This window comes from Rhagoletis pomonella, unplaced genomic scaffold (assembly GCF_013731165.1).
Source record: "Rhagoletis pomonella isolate Grant_MI unplaced genomic scaffold, Rhpom_1.0 Rhpom_scaffold_00010, whole genome shotgun sequence".
NCBI classification, from domain to species: domain Eukaryota; kingdom Metazoa; phylum Arthropoda; class Insecta; order Diptera; family Tephritidae; genus Rhagoletis; species Rhagoletis pomonella.
The window spans coordinates 693,099-706,009 of NW_023458564.1; the positions used below are offsets into that span (position 1 = coordinate 693,099).

The following is a 12,911-nucleotide window of genomic DNA, read 5'->3' on the forward strand; positions in this document are numbered from 1 at the left end:
ACACAATTTTGGCCGTAATTTTCAACCAATTTTGAAACCATGAAAAATCTTCTAATCTAAAGAAAAATACCCTTCCAATGGTAAAATTGGTTTGGTACAATCACCAAAGCGTATTAATATACATATGTATATGTAAGCAGGACCTGATACTTATCAAATTTTTCGGAAATGGGCGTGGTTTCGCTTACTTATGGTTGAATTAAACGTAACCAAATTCTGTGTAATGGCCTTCGATTTGGCTCAAGCACGAAATTTAATTTCATACTACTTAAAGCTGACAGAAATGGCCTTAAAATTAAAAAAAAAATCCAATTTTTGGGCGTGGCAAATATCGATAAAAAGTCAAGTTTGGTCAACAAAGTTCCTTATACGTTCACTATTTTTAGCTCTAATTACAAAAATTAGATATCATTAGAAGGGTTATAAATCAGGCTATCTATCTTCAAAAGAAAAAAGTAAAATCACCCAAATTTGTCCCGGTCTAGATCAAATGCAAAAGAATTATTCGAGGAAAATGAAATTCCCAGTTGGCTTGAAAAAAAAAAAAAATTTCTTCAAAACCAGTACTTTTCAGCAGCGAATTTTATCGGATAACCAACGGAAAAAAACTATAATTTATCAGACACTCTTTAATTTAGGGAGAAGAGCACCCTTTGAAGTTAATAAACTGCAACGCTCCATTTTATAGACAAATACGTTTTATTTAACTTAAAATCGGTAGCTACATATGTAGAAATATGCACATTTTCATATGTTGGAAATATACTCACACGACTGTAACAAAGACCGGAAATTGCAGTGCAATAACTTCTCAAAGTCATCAATAACCCGCACGAAAAACTATAAAAATAGGATTTATATTTGTTTGCAACAGAGTAATCAATGCCAGTATGCAAGTGCAAGGCCACACAAAAAGGTTTAGCTGCCTCTTTACTTCGTTATTTATACATACGTATATATGTGTATATATATTTTGTGTAGCTTTCAGGGCGGACAGCTATATTTCCGGTTGACTTGCATTTGAAAACGGATGGCAAAGTGCAGTATGTATATCGAATGCATTTGCCACGATGAAGCGCCAGTGGAGCAACTCGAAATTACCAGACTGTTTTCAAATGCATTCAAAAGCTCCTAACAGTTACAGCGATATACAGTTGCGGTATGTCTAGGTCTTGTGACGCCAAGTCTGGCAAAAATTGGGCGCATAAACCTTTGCTTTTATCTCTGCGTTGTGGGTGTTTTGCATTCAAAGGAAGTGTTTGGCATTAGAAAATGTGCTAAAGAGGGTAGTGAATGAAGGCGATGTACAAGTATATAGACACACATTTTGTGGCATCAACACTCTTTTTTGGCTGATGCAGTGGTTATTTGAATTGTAAAGTTTTTTTGACTGCAGTTGATTTATCAGTGAAAAATAAATGCCGGGTGCAATCGTTCGCAAAAGATATGTGTAATTATACACTTTTATAATAATATTTCACTGAAACTTTTATTTACCAAAGATAGTCTATATTTATCTAAATATGTAAGCTACACAGGATCAATGCCATTCGCAAAACGAATCACTCCAAAATTCTATATTGGGCGTAAGGCATGGCCTATGGCATTGGCAATGCACGAGAAATGGGGAAGGCGAAATACAAAAATCTGACTAGTGAGGGGTAACTCCGGGATACCCGCAAGGAAATATAAAATGAACTGTTCTCTTTTGTTTGATTTGTTTCCAGTTATACCCTATGAGATTAGTTGCGACCAATTAATGCACACTTGCTGCTGACAATCACCTTAATTTACTACATTTATAGGCTAAGATAGGAAAAAGTCTTTTGTCAGATAAATAAAATGCAGATAGCAAGATAGATCGAAAGACTTTTGTTATTCTAGCACAAAACCCCTGGAAAACAAGTAATTTTTAGCAAAAAAAAACCGACTTAAAAAAATATATATGTATATACTAGATCGCCCTCACCCGCTTCGCTGAGTGTATGAAATTTTTTCGTGCTACATTGAATAAAATTTATTTCAAGAAAATTCAATTCAAAAACAGGAGGTTTAAAATTTGTTTAACCATCTTCAAAATATTTTCAAACTAAAACTTTCTTAAACTTCTCAGTTTTCATACTTTTTCAACTCAATTGAGATTTTAAACAGAATCCCCTTACATGTAGTTTTGAAATTAAGCCCTTTTAAAATCATTTTGATTGATATTGTAATAATTCATTTAAATTATTGAATAGTTTGAATTTGACCTTTTAAACAGTTGGCAACCTTTTTAAACCTCTTTCGTCTAACACTCATATTGTGACACATATTCAAAACCATTTCGATTCATACCAATCTATACCAAAGCCGTTTTTTTGTGTTCGCAAAGCTCGAGAACTCCCAACGTCCCAAGGATTATTATAGGCGAAAAAAAGTTCGATATATAGATACCGAATATCTCTGGAAATGTTCATGGTAGAGTACTGGAACTTGGTGTGGATATATATGAAATCAATTTTATACTCATGGAAAAAAACGGGCTATTTGAAAAGAGGGCGTGGCGCCGTACAAACGTCTATATAATTCATCTGTAGGTGTTTTTGTGAGAGAAATCCTCCTAAATGCTGGGACGGATTTTGAACGAAGTTTTTTGTGTGTTTTTGAGTAACTCTCTGGATAGTGTAGATTCACAAATTCACCCGCCAGTTGGCACGGGAGTTAAGTTATTACTAAAAATCTTATTGATGATCCACTTTGGCCAATATTCAAAATATGTATTGGTAACGGTAAAGGCAATACTATTGCAGAAAAGAGCTGCCACGTGGCGCTGGAGTGATTACGAATAATCGCCAAGTTAGAAAAGGTGCCGTGAATGTCAGAATAAATAAACCTGTTGCACCATTGAGTACAGTATATTTTGCTTTGCTGCCTCTATGCTTAAGTGCACATTTAATATACCTACCCCAAAATGCGCATCAAAAGCATTATTTTTAACATTTATAAGGAAACTACTCCGATAGATGCATTCAACATACCTGCACATTGGCGATACCTGCCTTAAAAATTGTGCGACTAGTATCAATTATCAATGAAAGTATTACGTTTACCTGCACTGGCCCTACAATTACCTAATTTTACAACCTTTTATTTATTTTGCTCATCTCGCAGAACAACGAAAATGGCTATCAATTTATGTAGTTATATAGATAATTAGATAACATTCGGTAAAAATTTCGTTTGCAGTAATTTCTACATGGTAAGTGCTCCGCCAATATTTGGTTTCATAGGGATTCGGATACCTTCCTCATTGAAGTAGTAAAGAAAATTCGCTTAAGTGCCTTTTTCGGTTACGTGCACAAGTTTTTCGTGCAAAGAAGGATGTGCAGCTAAGCAAAATATACTGTATATCGAATTTTTATGTGTTACGATTGGCCCAATGTATGTGATTTTTGTCAGTATTGTTATGCCTTAAAGCTTCATTCGGAGACACCAGGCTTGAGTTGTGCAGGGGTAAATCTCAAATGAACACCGATAAATCAACCGCTAAAACCATCGCGCGCCTTTTACTGTATTAAATTCAAGTAAAAAAAAGATTATTTTGACTTAAATAGCTTTCGTGAAACTTACTTTTAAGGTGTGTATTACGTCTGAAATAAGTCTATGTATATAGGATTTCTGTAGAACAATTATACGCATCCATTTTGAAATTGCCACCAACTATACGATAAAGTTTCTTGGACAGATTTACTATAGAACCGGTTCATTTTTGTCGCCAGATAGTGAAGTGGAAATGTTCTTCAAATTTATTTCGTTGTGAGGTTAACCGTTCTATGAAGTGTTACACAATTAGAGAATTTCAAGAACTTCATCACGGACATAACGCTTTCGTTAGGTTATTTAAGGCGGAAAACGACCACCAAACCATAATCTTAGCCGATGAGCGTGCCAATGGAAATCGTAAACGTGAATTGTTGGTGAAAATGTTGGACCAAAAGTTTCAATAAAAAAAAAATTATTTTGTGCGGGACGAAGTTCGCCGGGTCTGCTAGTATTAGCTAATTAAGTTGAATTTTTAAAAAGGTGGCAACCCTTTTGAAAGACTTCAATATTATTCAAAACTTTAAAACTAAAGGTTTCTTAACAATATTTTGTTTGACAACCATATTTTAATTCTTCAGATGGCTTGCGTATAGTTAATTTAAATTTTACTTTTCAAACAGGTGGCACCTCTTTTAAAAATATATTAAACTACAGCTTTTTTAAGCCTCTTGACATCCATTTTTTTAATATAATTTTCAAATAAATAGCTCCCTTAATTGCAGTTGAATTTGATTTTTTTAAAGGTGGCAGCCCTCACCCATGAGTAGAGAATGATTTTATATATCTCAATACCAAGTTCCAGTAATCTACCAAAAATATTTCCTGAGAAATGCAGTATGAAAAATTCCGTTTGTATGGGAGGTGCCACGCCCTCTTGCCTAATCGAGATTAAATGTATCCTATATTTTAAGTTGGGCTAAATAACAGCAGTGTACAAAATTTCATGATGATCGGTTGAATAGTTAAAGCGTGAAAGCGTAGCAAACAAACAAACTCACTTTCGGATTTATAATATTAGTAAGGATATATTTCATGATCCAATGATCGCTCTTACTTTTGGTGGGAGTTTTAACGGGTCACTAACCAATCGGTATTCACGCAGTAAGGCTGAGCATACTATCGGACCCCGTATGTCGAAGTTGCCTGGAAGATGACGAGGTGGAATCACCTCAATACTACCTTCTTAGGTGCCCAGCGTTTGCGACGTTAAGGCTGAAGTACTTTGGCACTCACATCCTTAATAGCCCCGAGGAGCTCTGGGGCATTCATATTAGCCGAATTCGTAATTACATAATCGACTCGGGGCGTTTTATCGATTAATTATTGGGTGCTGTTCAGAATGTGGTATATCACAAAGGACAATCTCCAAATTGTATAAGTGAGTCCCGTTTACACGGTGCTGCCACCTAACCTAACCTAAGTGCGAAGGCATTAGTCTACGCCTAATCCAAACCAAATGGTTTACTACTTTTTTAAACATGGCAAAACTAGGAAGAGGAATGGAAATTAATGAATTTGATTAAATTCCATACAAATAACATTCTTATGCGTATGTTAATTCACGGAATGGTAATTTTTGATTTAAGATATTCACAAACTTTGGTATCCTCTGAGCTTTTGGAGGAGTTTTGGTTAAATATAATTAGAGAGGATTCACAGTTATATTACTCTCCGAGTCACAATTGGATTTTTGGTAAACTTTTTATTTTTGCGCTGAGATAAAATAGCCGCAAATTCGCTACGAAAAGCTAAAACACTAAAGTAGTGACATCACGCCTATACGAGTATTATTGTACTCTTAATTAAACGCGTTGCTTTTATCTGTAAGCAATTATTCAAATTGCTATGTTCACACTCTATTGCAATTTTATTAACTTCAATTTGAAATACCCGAAATCAACTCAACACAAGTGGGCAAGCGTCAAAAGGGCCAAGGCCGCGTGCACCACTATCTCTCATGTGTGACACAAATCGAAAGCCAGTTCGCGACTGGACTTCCACGCAACGACTGCGTTTTATCACAATTAAATCGTAAAAAGAAAGAAAGTTAAATAAAGTGTATGTACGTACATATGTGTACATAAATACATACTTAGCTATACACATACATATTTAGGTAAGCAGATATAAAGTATATTTACACTCAAGTCGCTAAAACGTGTTTAATGGCACTTTTAAGTACCGACGCCAGTACCTATGTATGTGTGCATGAATTAGCTAAATATCAACTCACCTGAAAAATCATATAACCCGAATCGTACATCCAAAAGTCCTCCGGCGTATGGCCAGGCTTACTCAGCTGTATGGCCAGACAACGTTGTAATATCAGACGGCAACGTTGCGGTCCACCAGGCGATTTCGTACCCATTGTGTTGGTGTTGCTGGTGCTGGTGCTGTTGTTGACGATAAAAATATTTTCGTTTGGAATTGACGCACTATGTACTAAGAATACACTTGGAGATTTCGACACTTTTACGAGTGGAATTTCACTTTCTTTTGATTGAAAAAATTTTGATTTTGATTTTGATATCGTTTCGATGCACTTGGAGAAAACTATTTTGAGTTGAGCTCGTGTATTTGTTACTCGTAATATTGCCAAGGCTTCAGTTATGCTTTTTGTTATGTAATGCAGCTCGAATTAAAAATTTTCGCAAAATCTGAAACAAAAGAAAAAAAATCACTTTGCGCTACACAAACAAATGCATTGGCGCACATTTCCGTTATTACAAAATGCTCTTTTCAGAGCACCACCGTACTTCGTTAGTATATTTTAGCAATTTTTCACGCCGCCACACTAACAGCAATGACACTGACAGCCAGCATAATTCGGTAGCTCCTTCGTATTGGATTTATTAGCTTTTCACATTTTTCACTTTTCTTAACGCATGCGCGGCTTCACATTAAGACATTTTCGCTTCTTCGATAAGCAAAAACAAAAAACCTGCGTACATAAATATTGCTTGCCCCCAACATACGAAACGAAACACCGCAACACCGAACAACGCGCGTCGGTAGATAAATTCGTACTAGCGCCACCGGAGCGCCATTCCCGTTGACAAAGTCGGCTGAAAAAATTTAGCCACTGCTTCGTCGACTCCACTGATGGGGCAGCAACTGACAAAAGGTATGAAGTCGCAATGTGCCAAAAGTCGAAAATCAACAACCGAAAACAACACCAACAATTCCGTCAAGTTGCCGTGGTACTTGTGGCCTCAGCTCACCAACGTAGACGAAGACGACGACGACAACGACAATAACAAAATTGGTAAGCTGCTTCAACAATGATGACGACGTCGTTGGAGCAGACGACGTTTGCCGATCGGTGTGCAATCGTGCTGCGAGTGTTTTTGTGTGGTCGCACTGTGGATGCTATCCATGAGGTGGTGGCGGCGATGGTGGATGGAGGTGGTGGAGCAGATGATCGCCACTGTCTGCCAGGTTGCTGCTTTGTTCGGGCACTCGGTTATTTGATCTGGAACGAGAGACAACAAGAGCGATTGAGAGCATGTAAGAGATTGGAGAGTGTGTGTTTGAAAAAATTTGTATTCCGTTGCAAAAGTTAATAATTAGATAGGCGTGTGTTTCTGGGCAATCTTATAGATTGTGGAGAGTGAAACTGAGCTGCTGAACAGCAAAGAGCGCAATAAATATCTCCATATACTTAAGAACCTTTTGCTGACACTATCGTCTATGGAGTCGCTCGCCGCTGCAAAAATCAGTTCGATGTGTCGCAATGACTGCTTTTCTCACACATAATAAAATTAGAGTTTCATTTGGTTGAAGCTAAAGCAACACTTGTACTCGTGCTTTGTTTCGTCTTCGCACTCCGCTGTGAATTCGAATTGTGTGTAAAAAGTGGCAGATCGAGTTCACACACTGAATGCGCGGTGAGCGACGAGACAACTCGAAGCTCACCTTTAAAAAAATTGCAAAATCGGTAGTTTTTTCTTCCTCCTGCTGTTTGATTTAATCTCGTGTGTATGTATGCACCTGCTTGTATTGCTTTTGTTGGACTTCTTCGTGGATTGGAATGTAACTTTTGGCTTTTGGTGTTTTTTTTGCACCAAACTTAAGAACTGGCAAAATTGTAGAGAGAAGTTGACAACAAAAATATAGTATACAAAAATAAAAATCAGATATTAAGCTTAAATACACAACGGTGGTTCTTGATTGTTAAGTCAGTCTTAATTATTATGGTGGCGTTATATACATACATACTTCGAAAATAAGTTGCATACAGGGTATTTCGAAATATTAGAAGTTTAAAATTTGGTAAATTCTATGACTGCCATCAAAGAATTTGGCCTAAACTCAGTGTTTTTCTAGAACATTTTAATTGCACTGCGAAAGGAGTTTAGTTACGTCAACTAAATATGTTTTCTTCAAAGATTCTGCATGGATTAGTTTGGTAAAAATCGATAAAGGGGTTACTAGTCTGTAGACATAAGTGGGCCATTTTACACAAATTTTTGCACAAATGAAAAATCATGAATTTTTGGAAAGTAAAGAAAAAAGTAACCGTATTTTATCATTTTTCTAGATTAAGTCATATACGGTTTCTATGGGGGAAAACAACCCTATGCTTGTGATTTTTTAAACTTTTATTAAACGTTATAGCCAAAGGTTTTTGGGGTTGCTGATTACGAATCTAAAGTCAGTTTCTAAAAATTCAAAATGGCAGGCCTTTATTAAATTTGATATCCAAAAGTTCTAGAAGACGCTGAAAACAAAACTAAAATCAGTTTTCAAAATTACATATGGGCGCATTCTATCCGCCATAGATTTTTAAAAAATTTTGAGATTTTCATAAAATTTGGATATCCAAAGGTTCTTTGAGTGGCTGAGTACAAAATTCATAATCGCCATTTTTCAAAAATCCATCCGCCATATTTGTTCAACGATTTTGAGTTTTTAAAACTGACTTCATACCTTGTTTACAAAGCAAAAATCGCCTCATGTAAACGCCGGATCAGATTCATAATCAGTAACCCCAAAAAAGCTTGTATACGAAGTTTAATAAAGTTTAAAAAATCACAAGGCAATTTTCTATTGACCGGCTCAGCATAGCGGTTGGTTGTTAAGTGTTGTTTTTCCACATGGAATCCGCAAGAGACTTAGCCTAGAAAAACAATAATTTAGAGTACTTTTTTGTCACTATTCCGAAAATCTTTCATTTTTTATGGTGCAAAAAAGTTAAATTTTTTAGGACGGTGTAATATTCTCTATTACTTTCTAGAGGATTATTGTAAACATAAATTTTAAGTGACTTGGCTTTAGTAGTAGATAAATCGGTATGTATCGCAGCTTTCGTATCTTTGCAAATTACCGTTATGTGGGAGGTGGACGTGGTTATTGATTTCAAATATTTTGAAGTGGGTTTCGCTTTTCAGTTTTGGTTCTAATGGCAAAAACTAATTTTCACGGATTTTGCGGATAGGCGAGGGAGATTGTGCTGATTGAGGTGGAATCGGCGAGGCCAAAGCTGAGTGACGTAGGCCACGATCAGCGTCGCCGTTACTTCTCTACATCTTGCATAATAGTGGGTATTGAATAAAGGTCTTTGAATTCTGTATTTACGGTAAGAATGAGCCTCTTCTCGCATTTGTCTCAAGACATTTGAAGTATGAATAGCAGAGTGGTTTTTATTCTGCGTACTATTTCCAGCGCCAAGCTAGAATTTTGATTTTTATTGCATACATACATACATACATACAAATGTACGTACGTTGACACATATTTATAATAGAAAGAACGCTAAGGTCAAAGATCTTTTAAATCTTCTTGAATAGAGCAGCTTTAATATGCCAACTTTATGATCGTACCTACATATTACATTTTTTAGTTATTTCTTCGTTTATATGTATGTTTGTATGCTTAAGTGTGCAGGTGTTATAATTCGTCTTCATACTCATTCACACATGTACATATGTACATTCTTATGTATGTATATAAATATATATTTCTAAAATTATTTAATTACGCATACATATATGTATGTATATACGAGTTTTATAGCATTCGTGCGAATATCTTAAAACTCATTAGCGGAAGTTATAATTTAATTGCTTCGTCGTGTCTTTCGCATATGCGGCTTACCAAATAGTTCTACATTAGGGTATAATAACATTAGTTTTTAGTGCTCTATTTTTTGACTTTGCCATGAATTATAATGACTCATACAGAGTTGGGCATTATTATATCAAGTAGGAAGCTAACTTTAAAAAAAATGGAGGTTTCGGGAATTATATGTAAGTTACTTACATTGCATGTTGTACTCGACCCTACCTATTCACAACCTACATTCAGTTTTGTTTCGGGCCTATTACGTGATATTTTTGTAGCACTGTGTTACTAACTTCTTTTCGAATAGTTTATGTGATAGAATAAGATGGTGAATCAAACGTTGCTTGACCACACATCCACATCTGGGTACTAGAATTTTTGTTCATAAATACCCCAAAGGAAAATGCGACTAATCTGGGATTACTCCGGTAGAATTCGCAGAAGAACATGCGACTAGTAAAACTTTTCTTGATCTCTTTATATGGAATGAACTGATCGGTTGTGTTTGAGCATGTCCTATGAGAAGATTAATATTTCCATTTTATACCCTAGTGGGTATTAGAAGCGACTAGTCGCATTTAAAAAATAAAAATGAAAACTTGCGCCAGCTGTGATTTGAACCGGGGCTCTCCGATTTGCTAAGCGAATACTCTCTCTACATACCAACGTCACACATGAAATTTCGTTAACTTAGTGCCTACATATAATTAAATCGTTAATTGTGCCCGTTAGAGTTGAGTCGGGGTCCAGTTAATCTCCAATAATACCCGTATGAGATTAGCTACGACTAAGTCTGTGGTCGTAAGCAATAACCGCCTAAGTCGAAAAATCTGAATTCGAAAAAAAAACGTTTTAAACATTTGCATAGTAATGTTAACCTTATGGGGAAACCAAAATATGTTCGTCTATAACTCTTTAAATAGCATAGCTGGCAAGATATGGATTTCACATACACATGGAATAGTAGTTGCAGAATACGATAGCATGTATAACTCAATTATTTCTTAAGTCTACTTAGGCGGTTATTGCTTATGACCACAGTATTAATGCCCAACTGCCCCCGATTGAGACTAAAACCGGAATATGCTCTTTTGACATTCGTCGCACAATTTTTTTGCAGGGTATTTACATATATTCGTACAAATGTATATACTATGTGTATAAGTACATATTCTTTAGCACTAAGCCAAGTCAAGAATTTGATAAATAATCACAATACATTTTAATACTTTTGCAAAACTTCACATAAGATCGGCGGTAGATCATTTGGCTTGGCCGAGATATGGTACAGCACAGAGCGGCGTGTCAACGCTGATATTTGTCTTATGATCTCATCGCCCACATTATACGGTTTTTTAACTGTCCACTTTTTAAGCCACATTTCACTGTCGGTGTTCCTATAAATATTTTTGTTATTGCTTTTATTAAGTGCCTTTGACTTTGTCTGGTATATATGTGAGGCTTGTTTATGTATATGTGTAGCTGTTTCCTTTTCTCGATTGGAGATTTATGTATGTTCGTTTGCCATATGTATGTACATATACATATATGGGGCGTTCCATACCAAAATTGACGGGGTTCACACTTCATGTGTTTGATTTATTTAAAATTTTTGGAGTTGATGGATAAACATACATAATAAATAAATATGAAATTTGAGCTTGATTGATACATTTTTAAAAACCTTATAGCACAAAAACAAAAACTAATCGATTTAATAGTTTTCCAAATATCTCATGAACAGGGCGAGATAAAAATTTGAAAAACCACACATAAACGCATCAAAATTCTCTATGAAAAGAAATATTAAAATTTTTTTTTCTTAAAAAATTTTTCACATACAAATTTTTCACATGCAATATTTAAGTATAGTATTACGAGTTGCACTCTACAATAACTTTAGTTATGAATTTACAAATTTTTTAATTTGTTTTAGAATTTTTTTGAGTATGCAGTTTTGTAGCCCATTAAATTTTAGTAAAAGAGAGCGCAAGTTTTAAGCAATTTTTTTAATTTTATTTGAAAACGGGTTTGCGCATTTTCTTCCATAAGAAAAAGTGCAAAAAGCCGTCAGCATAAAAAAAAAATTAAGAATCAACGCAATTTTGCAGTTTATTATACTAAAATTGAATGGGCTACGAAACTGCATGCTCAAAAAATTTAAAAAAAAAAAATTAAAAAAATTTGCAAATTTGTAACGTACTCATTTTATTCAACTTCGGTGTAAAAAAAATGCATAACTCAAATTATTGTAGTGTGCAGCCCGTAATACTATGTATATTTAAATATTGCGCAATACTCAGAGCTACAACTGTTATTTTTTTTTTATTTTTTTGAGATGGCATATTTTCAAAAACAATTTTTTTTATCAAAAAATTTGTATGTGAAAAATTTTTCACGAAAAAAAGTTTTAAAAATATTAATCTTCAAGGGAATTTTTATGTGTGTATTTGTGATTTTTTCTAAATTTTTTCCTCGCCCCGTTCTCGAGATATCAAATCGATTTGTTTTTGTTTTTGTACTGTAAAGTTTTATTATTTATGTTTGTCCATCAACCTAAAAATTTTAAACAAATCAAATACATGAAGTGTGAACTCCGTCCATTTTGGTATGGAACACCCCATATACATACACATATATACATAGGTGCGTATATATTCATATGTAGACATATGTATATATGTAACTATAAATGTATGTACATACACATGTCTCTCTATGGCCATTTCGCATAGCTTGGTTACGTTTTTTGCCAACATATACCCATGATTTATTTTCAGTTCATATTTCAATATTTTTTTCTTTTAAAAGGCGAAGAATGTGCTCTGAGTGTAGCAAAGACACGCAGAGACGCAGCGATCTGAAAGTCTGTGAATAATTGGTTATAAATTAAAACAAAGTTTTAAAAGATTTGGTTTTTTGTTTTTTTTTTTATATACTATAGTTAAAAAACTGTATAAAAAAGTGGCTTAACAACAGGGAGTGATGTGTTTGAAAAAAACACTTTCCACTTATTGCTTACTCTCTACGGATCCTTGGTTGTTTTCATTGTTTCGGCGTACATGCCAATTAGCGACGCGTATTATTAATTTATATAAAAGACCATTTATGTACACATGAACAATTTACATATGCATATATATATATATAAGCTGATCCAATCACTATTAATAGCCATATTTACTTTGAAATCTTCGCTAATGATTTTCTTAATAAATTGTTAGTTGGCCCAGCAGGCTTATTGACCATCATTTTTAGCGACGATT

The 12,911-nt window shown here is 34.8% G+C and overlaps 1 protein-coding gene across 1 annotated transcript in view; it reads right to left on the reverse strand.

The window, feature by feature from the left end:
• Positions 1 to 12,911, reverse strand: part of LOC118745933 — a gene marked incomplete in the record, with an annotated part of 417,943 nt that overhangs the window by 157,791 nt on the left and 247,241 nt on the right. The window contains 1 exon segment of the mRNA XM_036479598.1: positions 5,816 to 7,054. Coding sequence (XP_036335491.1) covers positions 5,816 to 5,950 — 135 coding nt within the window.